Source organism: Pygoscelis adeliae, unplaced genomic scaffold, assembly GCF_000699105.1.
Source record: "Pygoscelis adeliae isolate BGI_AS28 unplaced genomic scaffold, ASM69910v1 Scaffold50, whole genome shotgun sequence".
Classification (NCBI taxonomy): Eukaryota; Metazoa; Chordata; class Aves; order Sphenisciformes; family Spheniscidae; genus Pygoscelis; species Pygoscelis adeliae.
Window position 1 is genome coordinate 203,382 of NW_008823963.1, and position 23,725 is coordinate 227,106.

At 38.2% G+C, this 23,725-nt stretch overlaps 1 protein-coding gene across 1 annotated transcript in view; it reads left to right on the forward strand.

Annotated features, from left to right (window-relative positions):
- MGAT4A (mannosyl (alpha-1,3-)-glycoprotein beta-1,4-N-acetylglucosaminyltransferase, isozyme A) overlaps nt 1-23,725 on the forward strand; it is an 86,941-nt gene that overhangs the window by 56,710 nt on the left and 6,506 nt on the right. The window contains exons 7-11 of the mRNA XM_009323569.1: nt 237-312; nt 1,747-1,861; nt 10,169-10,297; nt 10,943-11,052; nt 11,465-11,658. Of these exons, the coding sequence (XP_009321844.1) occupies nt 237-312; nt 1,747-1,861; nt 10,169-10,297; nt 10,943-11,052; nt 11,465-11,658 (624 nt within the window). The remainder of the gene's footprint in view (nt 1-236; nt 313-1,746; nt 1,862-10,168; nt 10,298-10,942; nt 11,053-11,464; nt 11,659-23,725) is intronic.

Here is a 23,725-nt window from a genome sequence, read left to right on the forward strand (position 1 = left end):
TAGTTTTCACAAAATCAGATTCAAGTTAAAGCAGTTTTATGTCTGTATTAAACCATAAGGCAAAAGCTTTGTTCCTTTTTTTCAGACAGAGGATTTCCTGAGCGAACAATGCCAAAAGCAGCTGTCCTAACATTTCACTAATATGCGTCATTCTTCATAGTGAGATTTACTTTGCATTGCCAGTGTGTACTGAAATAACTTCTTTCATAATCCTTAAGCTTTTAATTTAATTTCAGATGGAGAACAAAACAAAACTTGGATTATTGTTTTCTTATGATGTATGCCCAGAAGAAGGGGGTTTATTACATTCAGGTAAATTTCTCTTCTTTGTTTTGAGATGTTTTCAAATGCGTCTCCAGAAATTATGCTGTTGGACACATCAGAAGGACCTACGCAGAACAGAGATAACTTGATTCCATAGTTGAAGGAGGGCATTAAGTATGGAGGTTATGGTATATGGGGAAGTAATTTGCGGAGGACAGTCTCTGAAGTAGAAAGTAATTTGTCCTGTGAAACTTACTTTATCTTAAGATGCTTAGTAAAAAAAGTGAAGGAATGCAGACAGCTTAACTACTGTTTTTTCCTTGTCCCCCAAATGAGTTACTGTTGAGTCATCTAGGCAAAAAGCACCAGCATAGTTTTGAGTGGAAATTGAGCTAAAATCCATTTTTACTTTCTTTTGAAGGCAAGTGCAGCATCACTTTAATATGACTGTGTTGTATAGATATGTTTTCAATGTGTTGCTAGACTTTTCTTTTTTCTTTTTTAAAGAGGTTTTCAAGAACAGAGTTAAGCAATTCTTCTTAAATTTAATTTAGCTCAGAATTGTTCCTATCGTGTCTTGCTGCTTTGAAGTAGAAACCTTACCTACAGGTATTGCAGACTTAGTGAGTAACTGCGCTTATGATCTATATTTAGAGTTTGGGACTGTGTCCTTTGGGTATAAAGCCCCACTCATCTCATCTAGTTTTTACAAAGCTATGCTGACTGCTCTCGGAGAGCTGTTGGAGACTCAGCTCTCCTGGAAGCTGCACAGCCAATAACATGAGACAGTCTTTTTGAAACTAGGCAGTCGCGCAAATACTAGTACCAGAACAAGGGGGGGGAGCATAAATGCACAGGGAGAAAGTACAGCAGAAGCAGGATCCTTAAAGCAGTGGCCTGCACTTAATATGAGTTAAAGGCATTGTAGCGCCACATCTTGGTGGTTCTGCTGCCCAGACTAGATGATTAGTTTGGAATATGTTCTTCTGTTGGACAGCTAAAGCCAGGTGAAATGGATCCCACCTCTGTAGACGTGTCTCTTAGCTTCTTGTCTCAGAGGAGAAATTCTTTCGGTGATGTTAGGTGCATGAGTAAAGAAAGTCACGTTTGTGTACAAATAATACAGATATTCTACTTGTTCTACTGATGATGTCACTTAGTCTAACTTTATTTCATGGATGATTTTTCTCTGAAGAGAGAAGCTAGAAAAGCAATGTTCTGAAGTAATAAGTTGAGTTACATTTGTGGATTCTTACTACAGAAAGATTCTGCATTAGTGCTCCACAACTAGACAGACTGTGATCCCTACAATAGTTATTCTTGGCTATAGCATCTAGGTTTTATAGCAGCTCTTGCATTAGAAATATATGGCTATGTGTTAGCAATATATTACAAATCAGTATTTCCTAGCTGTACTTTTTCCTATTGCTTTGCTAGTGCTTTTTTTTAATTTATGTTGATATCGCTGCTGCCTTCCTCTAGCTTGAAGATGACATCGTTGTCAAGCAGAATTATTTCAGCACAATAAAAAATTTTGCACTTCAGCTCGCTTCTGAAGATTGGATGATTCTAGAATTTTCTCAGCTGGGTTTCATTGGTAAGAAAAAGTTCAATTTAGTAGTTCGAAAGAACCCATTCATCCTCAGACTCCGTGAATTAATAGTGATCTGATTTCAAAGCGATCTTCTTTGTGCTGGAAATAGACCAAGAAGTAGAAATTAATTGGCTTTTTTAGGAACTCTGGTTTAAATCATGGGTTGGTTGTTTTTTTTTCCCAGTTGTTTCATGCGCTTTTGTATGACTGAGGCAAACTCAAACTGTTGGAAAAGAGGGCATTTTTATAACCAAAAGTTAATTAATTTATAAAAATACTAACAGTCGAACTGCAAGGAATGACTTTTAATTTAGCTGCCATTAAAACAAAAATGTCATTAAAACACAACTGACTGAAGTAAAAGAAAAAAAGCACGCAGACTAACTCCACCTAAAACAACTTCGTTGGTGTCTGTGCCAAAATTTCCAAGAATCAGCAGGCATCAGTTTGTGTTGGTTGCAAAGCCTGTTCTGTTGCTACCTTTCTACTCCATCAAGAAGTTGTGACAGTCTGCTCCTTCTTAGGTATAGTTTGAGTCTATCTGTCATTTGCAGTGAACAACAGTGAGAGAAGCTAATGCAGCATCTCGGGCTGTTGTGAATTGACTACCAGGGTCCTGTTGAAATTACTTTATGGTTCTTTGCTCTTACACTAACGTTTTTATTGAGAGGTATTAGACTTAACAGAAAAGCAATAAAAGAGAAGTTTTGAAGGGATTTTACAAATCAAAAGGTTATTTCATTACTGCAGTGATGTGTCATAATCTGTTTAAAAGCGCTAAGCTGGAGATATGCAAAGAAAAATCAAAAGCTAAGTCAGACTGTGGAGATTCCTGTATGTAGTCAACATAAATGATTCCAAAGGCTGTAAGTTGAGCTCAGAACAGGAAGAAAATCCTACATGTAACAGATAAAGTGCAGTCCTGAGTTCTGTCATTCTCTTGGAAATTCTTGTTGTTCTCCTGTTTTTACTTTGGATCTACTTTCCAGAGAACGGCTTCATTTTTAGCTCAGTGACCCATAATGGTAGCACTGAGAACTGAGCATGTTGGCACTGTGTGAATGGCGAGTACTATCCTGTTTCTAGCTCAGCATCAGGTGTGCTGCTGAGGCAATAGTTCCCTGAATTTCAGGGTCTCAGAGATTCACTGAGTAGAAAGGAAAACAGTAGTTATCTCCTAAATATGCTATGTTAGGGTACAAAATGTACAAAATGTACTTCGTACATCTGCCTGTCAGCCTAACCTATAGAAACAATGGAGAGGAGAGGAAAACAGGCAGAGGGAAGTCTCCTTACCTATCTGACCACCACGTAACCGATCTGCTTGGTTGCCTTGGGCTACCAACAGAGATGCACTGTTGCTGAAATAGTTCTGGGACTGGTTTTGTGGCCTCAGAGGTGGAAGGGAGAAACAGGAAATGGAGCTGCCTATTCTGGAGAAATAAGCGTTTAAATAATTTACTGGAGCTTTTGCCCTAAATAGATCTGTCTTTTCTGTTGGGGAGCCCCTTGCAATTCTCTGCAATTCTGTGGCTGCAGAGGCTGATTGAATACCAGCATCAAATACTGAGATTTGGCTTAATCACCTGCACAACTGTTAAAAATATTTTAAAGTTGTTTTTCTTCACTATGTACTTTTTTTCAGTGTAGGCTCTGAAAGTAGTTGTAGTTAAATTTAGTTGTTAGCTCCTGATGCTTGCGTCCCTGTTCTTTGTTCCCTGTATCATATTTGCTTGCCTCCTTTTAATTAGATGATATCAGTAGAATGCCAGATGCATTTAGCTATGGCTACACATCTTAATGTTGCTTTTCTACCTAGAAAATGAAATTAGATTTTTTCTCCCAATTTAGCTACTTTTCCTGCTTTTACGTTTTGAGAGAAAAATCAGTACTCATGAAAGTGACTAAAACTTCTGGCTTTGAGACACATTGGTGTGCTATAACCATATATTGCATAGAAATTTTATGCAAGTAATGTAGATTTGCCTCATCTCTGCTATCCCTTTATGGATCTTGATGCAGACTGATACTATGGTAATTTGGTAATGTGGATAGCTATGGAGAAGAGAAAAAGTAGCTGTTTGTAACTGGGGATAAGTTTTATGTGTCGATGTCTTAAGAGAGAAAATAGATCACTGAATTGCCTAGATGCCACTGATTTAGAAATAATCTCTAAAAAGGAGGCGTGTAGCTGATTTGCTGTAAGCTATTGGAAATGTGTATCAGCTTGCGAGTTCACTAGGTAAAAATGTTTTTTGTCATAGTGTATTTCTGAACTGAAAATCTAATTTATGCAAGTACTACATGAGGAAGTGGCAAATGCAACTGTTTAGGCTGACAGCAGGATGATAGAATTCTGTCACCTCTACCACAAAGCAGAAGTTGCTTCCTTTGGTTTTTTTTTTAATACTGGAAGCATAGTCTTAAGAGCTGTCAAGTATCTAATAAATAATGGGTGAGATGTGTGCTGTTTCCCTAAGAAGTTCTGTGGAAGGAGACGCATCTTTTGCTCTTCTGGATTCTGGTTTGCACTGTGGTCCCTGACACAACACAGGAAAGTCCTACTAGCTTTTATGAGAAGTACTGATTTGTCTTCCGACTGCCTGTGAGCTGAAGTGTTTTCCAGAGGATCTGGAATACTCTGCGTTGTAGCTATAATGCCAGCTGTCACGAACTTCTTTAATGGAGCGGTCTGAAATCAGCCTTTTGGTTGTCTTATACAGTTCCTCTGAATCTTACTGTGCCCTGATGTTTTAAGGCCTGTTGTTCTGATTATTTAAGTTGTTCTGATTACAGTTTTGCTCAAGCTGTCCACATAGTTGAAGTTTGGAGAAGAGTAGATCAAGTCAAATATTTGAGATTTAAATAACTTCAAAGAGGTTCTGGTTTTAATGCCAGTAATTTGCATATCATTAATAGGGAAAGCGTTGAAAGACTTCAACTATAGTTAGAATATGTGCTTGTAGGTATAAAATTATTGTTGGTGTAGACTGAGTACATTTAATGATGTTTATGCGGAAGAATGAAAATGAATGATTTAGATATTTGCAGTTCAGAGAACTGTAGAAAACAAAGTTTTCTGTTTTGTGTGTGTCTTGTACTTGCCAGCAAAATACTGAGAGGGCCAGAATAGTTCATTAAGGATAGCATTTAAATGGACTGAAAATCAGATAGAAGTCTTGGCAGGGCACAATAAATAGCAGAAAATGTTCCACAATATCTTTTTTTTCAGTCCTGGCTCTCATTTTTATCAATATAGATAAATAATATGGAGGAAATCTTCCACATTTTGTAAATCTCTAGGGATTTATGGAGCAAGATTTTACCTTTGAGTCTTAATTATTTTGGATTTTGAAGTTTCTTTCCAAGGGTAGGTTGTATGCACTCAGAATCTGAAACCTCTGAAATTTTGTCAGCAGAGTCTCCTCGATTTATGTCTGTTCTCCTGCACTGTACGAAGTGCATGAACATGGTGCAAGATGAGCCATTGCTTCAATTCTTTCACATTGTATTTTGGTTTGAGGCAGTGCGTGTTGACTGCAGTTTTTGCTTAGGTCTCTTTGGCTTGATGACTTTTGACTGCATATTGGGGATGGCCAAGTGTCTTTTTGTAGGCTGGATTTGGATGGCAGCTCCATGGCTCACAGTGCTTTCCTCACCTGCAGCTACATGGGGGGCCACGGGACTGCAGGACCTTGGCAAATGCTGCTTCTTGTTTTTGGGCTATGGCTATGCCCTAGGGAAGCCAGGCTGCTGCTACCCTTGCTCAGGAGAGGCTAGGCAAGGGCTTGGCTGATTTGGATTCAGAGGGGCTGGGGTGTCGGATCTGTGGAGTAGGAGTTGTACTGGGCTGCTTTCCATCACAAGGAGTAGCTGTGGACAGTCAGGGGTCCAGAGCTTTGAAGACCTGTTTTACCAGGGGTTTCACTGCAGAGGCCTGTTTTTGAGCTGGGGTAGGAAGTCTTCTGGGGGAGAAAAGGGGGACATTGATCCATGGCAGTACTGCTGTGCTGTGCTGATGGTGTCCTGAGACAGAATTGGCAGATGAGGGATGCTGTGTTATACTGAAGGGCAAGGAGCTGGGGCAGAGCTGTGCCAAGCTGGGTGTGGAAGGTGGTGACAGCATTTCAGCCAGTAGTGTGTGGATGTCTGTCCTTGGTTACTGAAGGAAGACGAGGGCTTGTCTCAGGAGCAGGGTGTTGCCTGTCCATCTTCGCTCCAGTGATCATTACGAATTCAAGTGAGAAGGCTTTGCCTGCACTGTTGAACCCTTCCACGATGCTGGGCAGTGTAATGTAGAGAGGCCAGTTGGGTCTGAAGATGCTAGTGCAGGTACAGCCAGCTGATGCTTACCTAGCATACTCTGACTGGTTGCAGTTGGATGTATTAGGGTTTGGGTTGTTGTTTGTTTTCCCTCCCCCTGCCCCAGTGCATCCTGTGACATCACCATGTTAACTAGATTATTCCCTGAGTCAGGGGTGGTTGACTGCATGGTTGACAGTGGTATGCCAATCCAGGCCTAGAGGAAAGTGCCTCTGGGCCTAGACAAGTTTGCCATATGGAAGTAAATAATTTGTTTGTTCCTATCCTGTTTCTATTTTAGGTAAAATTAGGGTAACTTAAATTAGGGAAAAGAGTAAATTCCTACTCTTACCTTTAGTCTTGTTCTCTGCTTATTTCATTGTAGGTAAGGATCCTGTACCTTAATGTTCAGGTTTTGAGTGACGTGGTCTGTGAGTGTCTTTTCACCATAGATGACAACTGTAGACTGTAATCCTTGTGCTCTTCAGAAGATGAGCTAGTCAAAGGAAAAAATGTACAGTGTGGTTCTATTGCTCTGTCCTTGGGTAGAAGAAAAGGATTCCAGAGCAGCATGACTGTGTATGCCTCCCGGAAGAGGATAAACTCTCTCTTCAGTCAGTCTGTCTCCACTGAGATTGGAGCAATAATGTGGGGATGGTTTTGTCTTCTGAGTCTCATGATATTGCGCATCTCTCTGACACCACATGGAAAGGTCCACTTCCTATGGAAGCAGGCATGACTGACAGACTACTTCAGCAGGTGTCATCTAGAAATGATGGTTTCAGTCCCATAAACATCCCAGAAACATCTGATTAGTCCCATTTTTCAGCTGGTGTTTGATTAGGGTTTCTCATATTTTTCTCTTCTGCCCTATGCTATTGAAAGCAGTAGGCAGAGATGAATCACCAGGAAAATTGGGAGCCCATTTAGTTGGAAGTGTGACAAGCTGAAAGAGCTGTTATTCTGCATGAATATTTTACACAACATTGTACAAATCATATGATTGTTTCCTACCCATTTTTAAATATTTACTTCCACAAATAATGTTAAACAATATGACAACAATATAGTGTGTAAATAGTAACAATACACTAATAAAAATTGTAACATCTTTCTTATGTCTTTAAAGAAGAAAGCTTTGCAGTTGTCCCTAGTTTAGTAGGAGTTGTCCCTTGTTTAGTGGGAGCTTCAAATTTTAGTTACAGAATATTTTCAAGTGGAGAATGCCTATTTGAGGACCTAATTGCAACAAGCACCTACAAGTGATGTCAATGTTTTTGCTTTATAAACAGCCAAATTAAAGGTTTTTGTAAGGGACAACTTTGATTTAGCAATGTCAGGTCAGTTAATGTCTTACCACGTTTACTTCTCCACCCCACTGTGTGAATGGTCTGCTTTATGAATATAGCATCATTCCAACAGATGAAATAATTGGGACTTCTGTCAGATGCTTCTTCCGTGTTTATTGCACTGCATCATGGTGTAGCCTTGCTCAGACCTCTCCAAACTCATTTCAGAATTCCAAAATAAGTATTATTTCATTGGCTACGTTCTTATACAATTTCATACAAGTCATAAGGGAATGAGATCGCATCAGACCTGTTTTCTGGAAAGTACGAGGCCCTTTGGGTCATCTCCTAGGTATCTATCCTCTTTTTGAGGAAATAAAGGATCTTGCAATTCGAGATCCTGGCATTTTCAAAGCAAATCTCCACATGTAAGAGTCTGATACCTGGCAGTGTCAGAGCACACGTAACAGGGCTCCTGCAACTTTGATGCTTTCCCTTAAAAATGTCCTCGTTGCTAATATATGTAAGCTAACAACCTGGCATTCTATATCTACTCTGAGATGTTGTATAATGTGCTAGGCTCAGTCACTTGTTTCAGTAGAGAAGTTTTCCATCCCTGTTACAACAGGGATTTGAACTCCCAGCTCCTTGGTTTTTTTTTATCCTGCCTTGAGATAATCTTCTATGAATTACAGACTTCATTGAGCCTCAAAAGAAAGAGAAGTAACTGAACGTCTGGCTCTGAGTGATAGTCTGCATGAACATTCACAGTGGAAATGTATGTTCCTAGTCAGTTAAGACTAGAAAACTTTTTGCCTTCTGTGTAGTACTGGTTCAGGGTGATACTTCAGGTATATCCTCTCTTCTGTTTATATAAATGCGAATGTCCTCCTTAATGGCTAAATAAGGTAGACTGCTTGCACCACTTCTTCATTTCCGCTCAGCCACCTGCTCAAGTAGAGTGCTACACTGCTGATGGTGTTTAAGCTTCATATAAAACGTTGTTCCCTATTTGTTTGTCATCCAGACTATACAGCTCCTTAGTGGCCTTTCCAAAGAATTTTGTCCTCTTGTAGATGAGAACCAAATCCTGTTTTCTGTTGAGTGTGGGAAGTGTTTTTGCCACCTCAGAGAGGAACCTGTTCTTGATGTCTACTCCAGCTGTTCTTCCTAAATGTAGAAGGAGAAAATATGAGGACCTCTACCACTTGTGGAACTTGTTATTTAAAAAGCCTATGAAGGCCGCATAGATTACAAGTGGAAAAAAAACATTTCAGATGCCTAAGTGCTGTGTGTTAGTGTGTTGTACAGAACTCCCAAGTGTGGACAGACAGAAGACTTGCATTGGAGAAGAGCTTCTATTGGACTCTGACCCATTAGTGCACACGTGCCCCAAGAGCCCATGCCTGTCTAAGTCAGCACTGCCCACATCTCAGCACCATCTGCAGAACTGAATCACTTCGGCCAGTGTCCTCCTAAGAGATTCATTATCATGTAATGTCTTTCTCCCTTGCCTCCTCCATTGTAGCCTAGCAAAGTAGAGGCAGACTTAATCTGCAAACCTCATGATGTTTTCTGAATTTGCCCTCAACTCTGGAACGGCCTTTGGGAGTTTAGCTGGCCCTCAGTCCTGGTACAAGCACTTGTTGTCAGTCTGTCTTCAGCCTTGGGCTGCCCCACTCCCAGTTACGTGTTGGTCCTGGTAGCAGTGTCTTCATATAAGGCACCTTTCTTAAGTGCTGCATTCAGTTTAACAAAATAGCCCAGTAGATTAGCCACCTTTCTCTTCAGACACCTGGACTGGCAGTGAAGTGCATTCCACAGCCGTGGAAAAAGTTGCTCTTGTTGATAGTAAATAGACTTTCTTCATCAACGGTAAGTTTTCTTCTTTTGCCAAGGCCTCCTTTAAGCCTCACAGTTTGCAGGGTCCCCAAGAATCCTGTAGCACAGCGCCACCCAGAAGTCCGTCTGTACTTGACCCAGCAGTGTGCTGTTTTGGAACAGTCATGTTCCCAAAGTCATGGCAGTACTCAGTGAAGAAGTTCTGCAGTTTCTGTTTGTGGGAGGGACTTAGACTTTCTACTAGGCAGCTGACTGCTTTGAGTGTGGCTAGTTGGAAATGCCATCAGTATGAGTTTGCTGATGGCCTATGCATTTCAGAAAAAACTCCCATCGCTGCTATGTGATATCTCTTTTTTTTATAAGTTGTGTTGTCTCTGGTTATGTTCTAGTAGCTTCCTTCTTTCCCTTTGATTTTTCTACAGAGAAGGATCTGGAGTTAGTGGTAGGTGTTCCATCTCTGCTTTTTGTACCTGCAAAAGCTGCACTTGTGTGACTGGGCAGATAACACTTGTTGACAGCTCCTTGTCTCAGATGCTTGAAGCTTACACATGGCATGGACAATAATAGGCACGAATCCATAACTCTTCTTTCTCCATTTTTGCAGACTGACAGTTTCTGTTCTTAAGGAGACTGTGTTGTAGTATACATTGAATATTTTGATAGCAGGAAGATATATTACGAGTTCTTGTTTGAATAGTTGTTTTACTTAGTTTTGCATAGCTGAAAGGTATGGAGCTTTTAATAACATTGAGATTTCAAGTTGTTCATTGCTAACGTTTCTTGTCTTGGCACAAACTTATCTATTGTCTCACTGATTTCAAAAGACAATGTTATCTTTAATCTAAAATAACTCCAGTTATTCTTAATGTCATCACAGGTAAAATGTTCCAGTCTCCAGATATCACTCTTATTGTAGAGTTCATATTTATGTTTTATAAGGAGAAACCTATTGATTGGCTGCTGGACCATATCCTCTGGGTGAAAGTGTGTAACCCTGAGAAAGATGCTGTAAGTTCGTTTTTATTATAAAGCTTCTAAAATGTTTTCATGATGGTGAATGAGTTGGTTTTGGTGAGCTGGAGGCTAGCATACTTACTGTGTAGTATGGTTACTGCATGTCCTGAAAGAGTTTTTCTTCCTTCCTACCAAGATTTTAATCTCAAAAAGAACTTTGGAGAGACAGTTCTCAGAGGCGTTATAACTGTTATTGTTTCAGGTTTTGGAGATGGATGCAGTAGGATGAAAAGCAAAAGTCTAGTTAGTTTCTGTGTGTAACAGTTCTAAAATAAACTCATTCACATAACCCACACTGAGGCTCTGCAGAATGCCACTGCTTGGATAGCAGTTATAGGGAAGGTTCCGAATGGGGAATAAACTTTGAATTTTGGTCCTTCGTTTCTCAAGTAGCAGCCTTGCTGAAAGACTGCATCAACAGGTTCCATGCGAGAACCTTGAACAGTGTTATGTTTGCACAGCAGTCTTGGTAGATTTCTGGAATGAAAACAAGAACAACTGGATAAATAGGTCTGGGTTCTTGCTGAGTCTTTTTGGTTCACGTAACATCACATACTTGCACTAAAAACTCAGCAACCTTGTGTTGGTTTTACTAATGTGATTTTTTTTTTTTTTTTACCCCCCCCCCCCCCCATTTCAAAACATTGTGATCGGCAGAAATCTAACCTACGGATACGCTTCAGGCCTTCTCTTTTCCAGCATGTTGGCCTCCACTCCTCTCTAGCAGGGAAGATCCAGAAACTCACAGTTAGTAGCTAAAATTTTCCTTCCTTTCCAGAGCAGGCTGATTAAATGAAAAACTTTGTAGCCTTTGCGAAAACAGGCATTTTCTTGTTGTCTGGCATTTTCAAGCATGTTGTATGTTACTCCAGTTGGAATGAAATCTGATTTAAACTGGTTACTATCAAGTATAAGAAGTGCTAATCTCAGCTTATTTTTGTGGATTTTTGCTAGGGGATATTTTTTCTAATTTTTTTTACTTTAATGGCATGTTCATCTTCATCTTATTAATCAGTACAAGATCTGATACACCCAAAAATGAGTAATGCATTTGCTTTCCATTTGATGCAAGTGTTTGTTTTAAGTGTAACCACTTGGGAAAAGAACATAATAAAACAGGTTGTCTGACCAGCATGATGTTTGTCTTTCTTTCAATTAGGATAAAGACTTCCTGAAACCATTACTGCATAAAATCCACGTGAATCCACCTGCAGAGGTTTCGACATCTTTAAAAGTCTACCAAGGGCATACGCTAGAAAAAACCTACGTAGGGGAAGATTTTTTCTGGGCTGTCACACCAGTTGCTGGGGATTATATTCTATTTAAATTTGACAAGCCAGTCAATGTAGAAAGGTTAGTAATTATTTGCCTTTGGTCTCATATCTAAAGCTGCTTGTTTGCCAAGAATGCTCGAAGATAGAATTTGGGGCTATCATTATAAACTAAAGTGAAATGACATAGAGTCTTTGGAGTTCAGCTGAAACTCATCATTAGTGTCTTCCCTCTAATTCTTTTACTACTGTAAATTTTGTCTTGCTCTTTTTTTTTTTTTTTTTTTTTAATTTAATCCAGAGCCATTTTGATAAGTGAAATTCAAAACCAGTGCTTCTCTGGCAGTTCATAAGAGAATTTAAAAGAAACCAATTTGATTCTATTTGTATTTGGTTGGTCTGCTTCTAATTACAGAGCAATTGTACAGCATGGTGTGTGGTACAGTATGTTGTGCCCTGCAGCCTCGGTCCCTTGATTGTCCAGATCAGAAATCTTGCTGGAGACATCACAATGTCCCCAGACCTGAAAGCTGGGAACTCTGCAGGGTAATGTTTTTTAGCTGTAGCTTTAGGGCTTGAAAAAAGTCATCATGCTAAGACTCCAAGTTGACCTATTTAAAAAAATTAAAATTTAAGAGAAAAAAAAAAAGGGGGAGGGTGCTCTTGAAATACAAATAGCCGTGATTTGTTAGAGGACTAAAGGTGACTTCTTTTTAGCTACTAGTCAGATTAATTAAGGATAATAGAGTTTGTGCTTTAGAGTGTAGTTATCCTTTAGTTTTATTGAGACTCATTTGCTGCTTTGCTTTTTACTGTCTTGCCAACATAGTAGGCCAAGACTTGTAAAATAAATTGTTTATTTAGTGTCTGTTTAAGTGTTGCTATGTTAGTGGATTCCTTCTCTCCTTTCTTCGCATACCTTATGTGTTCTTTTGAGGCCAGTAACTATAGTCTGGTAGAGCAAAATTTCTTTGGATCAGTTTGACTGGATGCTTTTCTTGTGAAGCAGCCCTTTTTGCAGTCCTGAACTGAATCTAATTAGTCAACTTCTGTGCCTTGGTACATAATCAAAGGCTAAGTCTTCACCTTGGCTTAAGCGCAACGGTGAGGATCAGTAGTTTCCTTGTTACTATGTTGTTCCAAACTAGTCTGACCTATGAAACTCAAGTTTGTCGTTTGAGATGTCAAATTACTCTCTCAGTTGATGGCTATGCTTTAAAAGACTTTCTTAGTTAGCTTTCCAAGATGCATGTGTTGAGGAATATGACTGCCATACCTCCTTGGATTAAAGGCAGAATCTTTTTTTATCCTGTGCCAATAGTTTAAAAAAATACATATTTTTCAACTCAGATGTATGAATTAATTGATTTCTTTTTGATCAAATTTTCCTTTTCAGAGTTATTAAGTAAATGTTGTCCAATTTATGTGTTTTTGTTTTTTTTTAAAAGAATTATATGCATCTACATTATGAATAGGGTAACTGTAAGCAGCAAATGTTGATCTTGGGTGGATTAAGATGAGTCAAATGCAGAATGGCAATTTTGGAAAGCATTGCTAGCAAGTGTCATAGGTCAGCACTGTTACTTAAAAAATGGCATGCACAGGTCTGAAGAAAATATTTTTTGATATGTATTACCTCAATGGTAAGGGAACTGGGGGAACCAGTAAGTACTAATTATCTGTGCAGAAGGTGGGAAGATAGTGTTCATTATTGTGCCCTGGAAAACTGTAGCTCGGCTTAAGGTAGTTACGTCTACCTGCTGTGTTAAGAACAGCCCCAGCAGTAGAGGATGCTATGATTTTGTTGTTGTTGTTGTTATTTCTGTTTATTGAAGAAATGCATTTTAGTTTTAGAAGAAAGGGAACATCTTGTATTCTGTTGCTTCCTCAAAGGAAGGCCACCAATTAGAATGAAGCTACCTGTTCAGACTTAAGTTTAACATTGTTGGAGCTATCATTGTAAGCCATTTCAAAGTTTATTATATTTTAGCTTCTATTGCCACAGTGTCCGCAAAGATGCAGTATTTTGCCTTTCTGAAGTCAGTGGCTGATTGGGGCTACAGATGTCGTAATTTCAAATTGTTGGGGACTTGGGTTTTTTGTCTGCTGAACTTCAGCAGCAGCAGATTTTGGTAGGTGAAGGTCAGGTGGAGCAATGAAGTTTCCTGATATTTCAAGGATGCTTGCTGAGGCAGTCAAAAACAAAAGTGTGACTTGCGGGTTGAAACACAGAAATTGGAAAATGGACCGAACATTGGGAAGACTTACCTGGTGGGGAGTTATATCTGATTGTGGGAATTAAGAGTAGAAAGTACGCTTTTGAAAGCCATCTTGTGTTTGTGAAGGGATGCAACAGTTTTTCCCTTTTTCCTTTTTTTTTTTTTTTTTTAAGTAATAGAAAAGCTCTTTGAATTTAGAGAATTTTGTCTGCCAAGTCAGTTTGAGGTGTAGCTGCTCAATAACTCCCATAATAAATTCTTGATAAACAAGTTTTTTAATGGAAATATTCACCACAACTCTGACTGAATGAATGGCAGGTCTGTTACACTGTGACAGAGCGCTAACTTGTTCCTGTAGTTTATTTTTCCATGCCAAACGTTTTGCTGAACTGAATTTAAATTTTCTGCTGAGTATAGCAGTTCAGTAATTAGCTTTCATTAAATCTTTAAATATTTCATTTTTGAGATCTGAGAATATTGTCGGGGACAACACTGGCAAGGATCTCTTAATAGTTTAAAGTGAGAACTGAGCTGACTTTGCTGAGCAGAAGGTAACATTTGTGGCTATTTTGTGCAAGACCTGGTTGGCAGATGCCTGCTGAATATTGAACAGTCAAATAGATGGTGCTTGTTCTAAACCACGCCTGGAGAACAGGGATGTGTAAATTGAAATTGGCTAATGTTCATTTTAGTAACAGCTCTTGTACTGAACCTTTTTAGCTTTTTTCCAAGCAAAAGATCTCCAGCTACAACACTGAAGTCCCTTAATTGTGAGCTAGGATCTCATTCTTATTTTTGCAATAAGATAACATACGTCTCTTTCAGTAGCATATCCTCGAGCATGAAAGTATATCCACTGACTTTCCTCTTAAAAACAAATTGGACAGTGGTGCTGAAGATGTGGTTTGGTGTTGGTTTGTTGTTTTTTTCTTAAATAAATGGATGGACTGTTTTCTAAATGCTCAAAACAGCCTACATTGTAAAGATAAGAAATACTGAATTTCTGTTCCCTTAGGTTGTTATATAATTACTGAAACCCACTTCACTATTTTGGTATGTACTCTGTGGTTCCAAGCACACATTTGATTATTAAAACTGACAGTTATATTTAAGAGTTTATTTATGAAGCATACATTATTACTACTTTAATGCTAGTACTGAATGTAAATTCATTTTCCTTACTATAAATAACAGATTCAAGACGCTACTTTTCTTTGCTAATTACTCTTTTGCTTCAGAGATGTCAGTGAGGAATGTTGTACCCGAGCAGCTCATTGTGAAGAGCTTTGGACTTCAGACATTGCTTTGTTTGAGGTTTTTTATGTAGGACGCTCTGAAAAATTGGTGGATGAATAGTGAATCTTGAACAGAGGTAATAAACTTTGAATGTGATCCTGGTTTAAAAAAAAAATCAAAACCAAAGCGCATTCCAGAAAAGACGTTCCATTGCAGCACTTAAGTGATGCTGGTGTCCATCATCATCACAACAATCTCTTTTTTCACTACCTAAGTTTGAGTCCTCCCTATGGATGTGGTTGACACAAATCAGATAGTGTTTTCAAAGAACATGTGCACTAATTACATCGAGGAGGCCCTTGGAAGCACATAACCTGTGGCTAATGTTTCAATTCGATTATATTTACACTTGTCAGCTTTTCTGCAATGGGAATTTAGAATGGATATTTATAAAAAGGGCTTCAGGTTTGTTTCAGTATAAATTGCTTTCAAATGCTGATCTTTATTAAAAAAAAAAAAAAGCTGCAGGAAAAGACAAGGATGTACTTTATACTGTGGAAAGGAAAAAAACCCACCAAAAACCAAAACCCACCCCAACCTCACCAGTATATATATATCTCTAAATTTGCTTTCTATTTTTAAAATATGAGGCTCATTCTTTCTTGTATGTAACTCCTTGGTAGTGTTACTTTGAATATTTTCAAAAGGATTAGCAGAGTTTGGTTGGGGGGGGGATTTTTTTTTGTGCTGCTTTTAACTCTGTAGTTGCCCCACAGTTGTGTTTGTCTTTTAGCAAGTTATTGGGTAGTCATCCTAATGTGACATTGATTATTAATAAAGTGATTTTATGAGGTAGAACTTGCTGGCCAGAATTTCAGCTTTAAACTGAAATCTTAAAACTTTGACAAACCAGCTTGTAGATTACATTTATTACTTTGTGTTCTGATATTGGCATAGATACTGGATGTGCAGTTTTTGAGACTAATCATCTGATTTTCCATATTGTTGACCCTGGAATCCCAGGGAACATGTGATGTTAATGTCACATATATTTCCTGTGGCATCTTCTCACAACATAGAATTCCCACTCATGCAAGAAATACATATTTGACTATTTAAGCTAGAAAATCAACGTATTGAGTGTGAAGAGTATCTTGTTGGGCTCCTGGTAACTAAACATATACATTACTTTGTCTGCTTAGAAATTATTGTGACAGTGCTTAAAAATACCTGCATAAAAAGTGACAGTTGCTTGTCTGTTATTACTGCCACTTCATTGTAGAGGAAAATAAACACAGCTTTTAAAACAGGTTCTTTACCAGTGAAAACTTAAAAGGAATTATTTTTTTTTAAGTACAACAGAGTTACAAAAAAAAAAAAAGTATTATAGCAGTTGGTCATATATGTACCTAAAATGTAGTTAATTATCCATCCTATGGGATGCAAGTCCTCCTGTGGGTAGAGAGATACAAGATCAAATGCATTAGAAAGGAAAAAAAGACTTTCTAACAGTTTTCCAAAACTGGCAGTGAAGTGGAACTTCCTCATCATTTGCTTTTGCAGTAACAACCACTTAAAACCTAGGGAACTGCAAAATTGTTTGGGTTTTAGATTAGTACAGCAGTAACTTGACTGATGTATAAGCTGTTCTTTGTTCATAATCACTGGTCAGTGTAGACTCTCCTTCAGCGCAATGCAATACGTTCAACCTTTCTTGGGCAATTTTAGCGGAAGAACCACAGTCATGCACACACACATGGTGTATGATTTAGAAAGAATCTTTGCTCTGATTCTAAAGATACAATATAAGTTATTAAAGTTTAACAACATCTTCATTTTATTAAGCTTTAATGGTGGTGTCAGTTGATAGGAAATATTGGAAAGTCTCTTAATTTATTATTTTAAATGTTTTGGTGTTTGTCAGTATATTCCAGGTGGGATAATATTTTGAGCGTATATAAAAAGAGAATTTGAGGACTTTGGTTTCCATGTTTACATAAGCTTCTGTACTAATGAGTAGAACATCCTCAAATGGATGCACTGACAGCGGGGATTTGGCAGGCAGGCTCCCAGCCGCTGATGCTCTTCGCTCCGGGCATGGAACTCTGCCCATAACAATGAGGCAAGAACTTCATATGAAAAGGGGAAAAATACCCAAAGTATGGATCAGAGACAGAAGAAAAGAGCTGCCTGAGCCAAGGACTTGCTGCTTCCTCCTTAATGCCACTAATATTCAAGATTTGCGTTTGGCAGTGTTCCTGGCTTTACGGTTCTTAGTCAGAAATCTTAGAGGCTTAATGCTGTTGCCTGAACGTTAGATGTCTAATGCCACTTGAGATACCCTAAAATACTTCACCCGATTTCCAGAAGGGCTTGAGTCTCTGAGATGTCGTAATTGCATCTTGCCAGCCTGTGATGAGGTCTCATACCCAAGTGCATCTCAAATGGTGGCAAATGCCAGTGTTTAAGGAAACTGAATGGAGTTATTATCTGTGCGTCTGGAGAATTAGGCTGGGGGAAAAAAAAAGTGTATGTGCGCACACACACATACTAAAAAAAACCCAAAACAAACCCCAGAGCCTTTCTACATTTCACTGGATTAAAAATTCAGCAGAAGTAACCTTGCAAAAGAACATAAGGGCCTTTTAACTAATATTGATGGGGTGGAAAAATCAGTAAATTCCTTAAAGAGAAGAGCAGAGATTTCAGGACAGAGAACAGCCCCTTCCTTAAAAAACAAGCAAACAAACAACAACAAACCCAAACAACAACAAAAAAAAACGCAACCGCAAAACACCAAAAAAACCAAACCACCTCCAAAATGAAAAATTAAGAATAGTTAAAATTAATTTAATGCCAAAGTCTTTTCTGTTACAGTTGATGTGTGTATACTCCAGAGAACACAGTGCAGATTTAGAAAGCTGATCTTATAGTCCTCACTGGGAAACAGAAGGCAAGAGTAGACCTGGGAATGAGATTTTCTTACCCAGCGAAATGCCTTCTACACATATTGCGCAGTTGAAGAAAGTTAGGAAATGGTATGGGTAACCTTATCAAAAGATTTAGATTGACTTTTAAAGTGGTGCGAGGAAAAGGAGTTTCTTAGGTGTGTGTTGGATAAAACAGACACTCCCCAAAATCCCCCCATCACCTCTTCAGTCCGGCTACTTTGTGGTCCTTTGACAAACGTGAGAAAGCTCTCTCCTTTTGGTGTGCTGGTTCAGCACTTCTGTAAAAATGGGGAATTCGTCCCTTGCAGCCCTCAACCATGCAGCCCAGTTTACATAGGGACAGTTAGGCTGGCTGGTTTTGGCAGAGTAAACAAAATCTTACCAGGCATTTTGCATAGATGTTAATGGGGTAAACGTTCCTCTTTTTCTTGGTGTTGGGTTTTTGGTTTTTGGTCGTGCCCCCCCCCCGAGTCGGAAACTATAACAACAAGATAGAAAAGCTCCCATTAGATTGCTTACCTATTGTGAGTACTTGGTGGGTGTCTGTATATATATATATAGACTTGAGGAATTAAGCTTTTTTTTTGAAGTATAAGCAATTTTTGCAAAGGAGTGGGTAAGAGGCGTAAAGGATAGGAGAAGAAATTGAGCTTGAGAGAGGGAAGAGAAATTATTCATCTTCCGTTTGTATTTTGCACGAGGAAATAATGCATGGTTAACACCGGTTTCCAGTGACAGTAAAATAACATTTCCTAATGAGGACTCTGGGAAAATGACAGAGAGGAGGTAGATTAGATTTCTTTTACCACATTTGCATGCAGTGATCAAAAATACTGAATAGAATTGGTGAATAATGGCTCTTGCAGTGGATGACGGCATCTGTAGAGAGCCAAAAATTTGCTGACTGAATGTTGCTTTTATGGAAATTCATGTTGGGCAGAATTAAAAACTGTTATGCTGCATGTTGCTATGGATAATTTGCTCGAATGCGGAAGGAAACATTTCCTCTCTGCCTTCCTACCTCTTTTCCTTTTCTGAAAATGGGCTATACTAAAATGTATCAGATTGCTAAAAGGAGATGTAAGGAGAACATGTAGAGAAAAGGATTTGATTCCTGATGTTTACAGAGCACAAAGGCCTGTGTTCCTAAATAGATTCTTAGAATATTTGTGTTTAGCATCAAGTGAGATAAGTCTTTTGTTTCCTTCAAAACAAAACCCAAATATATTGACAGTGGATGTGAATTGTGCTTTTTAAAGAATTTTTGTATATTACTTCCTTTTATAAAGCTGCCATAATTTAGTGATAAAGTTATCGTGTGTTCTGTTCTAATTTTTAATTGCTCAGCAAAATAGAAAATGCATAGATTCACACTTTCTATATATAAAAAAAATCACTGGCACTTCTATTTATTTAAATAAAACACAAAAGACAGTAAGACAGATTTTTTAACGCCTAAAAGAAAACAAATTAGGTAATAGAATAACAGTTTTTTGGGCCTAAATATGCTTTGATGTGAGGGAAAGAAGGGAGATACGTTCCCTTCATAAGCAAAACAGGAGGAGGGTAAAGAGGTGTGTGTAGTTGGGATTTTTTTTTTTTTTTGAAAGTACAGGTGATGGTTTAGTGCTGCAAGATGGAAAAGATCAGCTATTCAAAGAAGACTGTTAAAGCTAACAGTGCAGATTAGTAATACTGATATTAACTATATGCATCTTTTGGGGGATGTTACAAAAGATGAGAATCTTTCCAGGTGCTCACTACTGGGGTAGTTCTAAAGTACTGTAACAGTTAACTGCATTGGCAAGCTAGTGGTATCTTTCATCAGTGTATTGATGATAATCATGCTTCTGCCCTCTTCTCCCTTTCTGTGTTACGATGTGTATGAATACTTGTTTCAGCTTATTGGTTTTTGTGGGTTTTTTTTCTCTCTAGTTGACTTGATTTTATAGGTGATACCTAGCTCGTAGGAAGAAGTCAAACCCTCAATTTGAGTAAATACTCAAGTCGCTGAACGTGACAACTGAAGTTTTCTTTGCGACTTCGACTTTGCTCCATTTTGTTCTTTGTTTTTTAAACCTTCAGTGCTCTTTAATTTTTATCATGTAATTTTTTTTGGCCACGTGAGATGTTAATGTCTAGCATCCTCTATTCTACTCATACTACACTGAGGTAACGACCAGAATGTATGCAAGTTAGTTCATACATGTAGTAACTTCTGGCATGGGGGGGTGTCCTGGGTTCGGCTGGGGTAGTGTTAATTTTCTTCCTAGTAGCTGGCATAGGGCGGCTGTCTCTGGTTTTGAATATCTACGGTAGCTAGTTATTATCTTTGATCTGTGCATCTTTAAGAAGATACTGCCAGAGGAAAAGGTTCTCTAAGGTTCAGTTACATTAGTATTTCATTGACCAGTTATAAGTTAGAGTTACTTTTCTCCGATGACTTCTGTCAAGTATGTCCAAATGTGTCCATGTTTGTATTTTGTAATAAAGCTGTGAAGTAATAGTAGTATTTTTTTTTTAACTTTAGGTGAATTTGTATTTGTTTGGGATTACTGTATTTAGAGGTCTACGGCTTTCAGAATTTTAATGTGAAAGAATGGTTCAGAAGGTGTTATGTTTAAGCAGCAGGTAGACAAGAATATCTTAGTGATTCCATCCTATGAAAAATATCAGTTATCTAGGAGGGAAAAAAAAAAGAAATTATGTTTTTAGTCTTTACATGGACTGTCACCTGTAAATCCCAGGACAGATGTCAGAATAACTTAGCCAAAAGCACAGCTACTTCCGTGTCTTTCAGTCCCCTTATCCAGAAAAATCTTTCATAGTCTGAAAACCTTGAAAACTTGTGATTTTCAGTATGCTGGGGAGGCAAGTTTTACAAAAGAACACCTAATGGCACTTCTTTTAGGACCTGTAGAATATCTGTTTATTTGTAAATTAAATTTTATTTCAAATATTTTTTTTAATTTGTAAATTTTATTTCTAAGCAAAAGATTCATCATAGATGGGAACTGTGTGTGTATACTCATACTTCTATTTTTAGTCTGTGTAACTTTTTCAGTCTAAGTAGGTGTTATCTGTCAAGTGTTCAAGCAAGGCTGAGACATAAAAATAACCCTTTCTAAACATAATTTTAAATAAGATGTAACATATGCATATGTTATATATGCGTGTGCATATGGGTAGACAGATAGTTATGGAAAATGTACTAAAAAAGCAGGTTTGATTACATGGAAATCAGGAAATCAGATTTTATTAATTACTTCTGTAAATTGTTTTGGCATTGTGCCAACTTTTGAGTGCATTGCCCTAATGGAGTTGATAACTGCTGGCGGGAGGAAACCACACTTCAGTGTCAAAAGCTGATAGCACAGTAGGAGAAATGGTTGGCTATGGTTGTATGGGTGCAGGGTTGTTTTTAAAAACAAACAAAGCCCAAATAAATAAATACCCCATCCCACTCCCCCCCCAAAAGAAAACACCCAAAAAACTAAAACCCCTGACAAACAAACAAGAAATCAACCCACCACCATCACCTCCCCCCTGCCTGCACCCCCAAACATCCTAAACCCATCATGGTTCACTGAGAGCACAGTGTTCACAGATCATGAAGAGTTTCTTTGTGGCTTTTTAGGTGTGTCTTCTCAGAAATCAGATTCGTGGACTAGAAAGCACTAAGAAAAAGCACTGCCTGTGGTTTGGTTGGAGCGTTTGATGGCAGCACCTTAGAAGTGAGTGTTTGATCACTTGCATTTTAAAATAAGTCTCCTTAGAATTTTCAGTGTTTCTAAGAGAACAATTCCCAGTAACAATTAGGATATCTGACAGACTAAAGGATGGCAAGTTAGATCTGCTAGGTCAGAAGACAGCAGAATACACTTTTAGTCTTCTGGTCGGCTTTGCCAAGAGTTTTGTTTTGCTTGTTACTGAAATGTACAATAAAGGCATCTTCCTAGAAAGGATAGTTAAGTCTTTGGGTTTTTTTGGATGGCACTAATGTTTAGAAAAAGTCACAAGATTTTTCTTGGAAGAACTGTGGATGTTTTAGGTAGCTTGTGTACTTTAGAATTAGCTAACCTTTACATTAAACTACGGTGGGGGAATTATTTTTCTTGAAGCACATGCAACGCTGAAGCTTACTGGATCAAGTTTTGTTTTGCAGTTCAATCTGTGCAGTTCTGCTGAGATGATTTCTGCAATAGAAATCAATGTAGCTTTCTTATATCAGAGTGTGTGGTTTTACTCCTTTTCTGAGCCTTGATAAAAGAAATGTTATATAGATGTGTGTGTGTATATTTTTTTTAATTACTTCTATCATTTTGAGATCATCACATACATTTCTAAGTCAGGGTCAGAGCGCTCTGTTTTCTTCTATTTCTTGTCTTGTAGCTATGGAGTATGGATTAACGGCAAGTACTTAACCTGGATTGAGACATATTGGGTAAAGACAAACTGGAATTTACATCTCCAATTATGTCTTAATAAATTGCAAATTGAGCTAGTGTTTGTAATTTTAATCAAGCGATAATTTCTGAACTAATTTTGTCCCTGGCTGGTGATGTATTAAATGTCGAAGACGGTGCTTACTGTTAATTTTCAATTGAAGAAAGGTTTGAAATGTGTTGACAGATTTTTACATATTCATTTAAATGTATTAAAAGTAAAATAGGCTTGTTAAAAGTGGCATCTGAGTAGGTGTAATATCTAGGTAGTTTTTGACAGTAATCTGAATAAACTCTGTGGTCCACTAGAAAAAATGGTAAGAAATGAAGAATTTTTCAAGCATTGATACCACCTAGTGGTAAAAAATATTGTTACTTGTTTACATAATATGTATTCAAAAGAATATGAGGTTTGTCTTATATATAAAGAAAAGGGAATTAAACTGTGTCTTTTGTAACATTATCTACACGTGTAGTACTGCAAAAACTGTTTGAGAGCGGGCAGCTAGAATTCGAACGCTTGCACTTCATTGCTTGATGTGTATGGGGATGGGTTTGATACAGTTTTAAACATATTTACTCTGTCCCATTAAAAAAAAACAAACAAAAGAGAGAAATTTCATTAAATGCACAACTGAATGAGGGTAATGGGGACTTTGTACAGGTATCAAAAAAAAAAAGGTCCTTTTCTGTGTGTGTATCCACATCAAAAAGATATGCTTTTGTTTAAAAAAAAATAAATTTGTCTTTGGAATAGAAGTTTGAATTCAGGTAACGTTAAGCTTGTGGATATGGGTTGGGAATTCCTGGCACAGTCATTAATGAGACTCTGCAATAAACCAGAGTGGAGAGCTGGTCTTGGGGAAAACTGGCCTGGCAAAATGTCGACTTGGGTAAGTTCCCAGAACTGGTTCAGAATGGATCTGCAGAGTTCATCCTGTGGGCACAAGGAGGGGGTGGCGCGTGGTGGGGAGCCAGAGGCTGAGGGAAGGCAGGGCTCCTGCTTCTGGAGGTGATAGCAGTGCGGGCCAGGCAATGACGACTACAGCGTTGGTCACTTTGTATAATGCAGTCTGTCAAGATCAGATTACGGAAAGTACCTTTCCAAGCAAAATATTGCCCAACTACTCCTAAAAATGCAAAAGTTTAGCCCTTTCAATTACGGTAGTATGTGAAACCATCTTTCCTTTCTTATCACCAGCTGATGTAGCTCCAGTGTAAAAGTTACATTTATCATTGTAACATCCGTAATGTGACTATTAACGTGTAAGATGGTAACTTAGCTAATTCTGACTGAT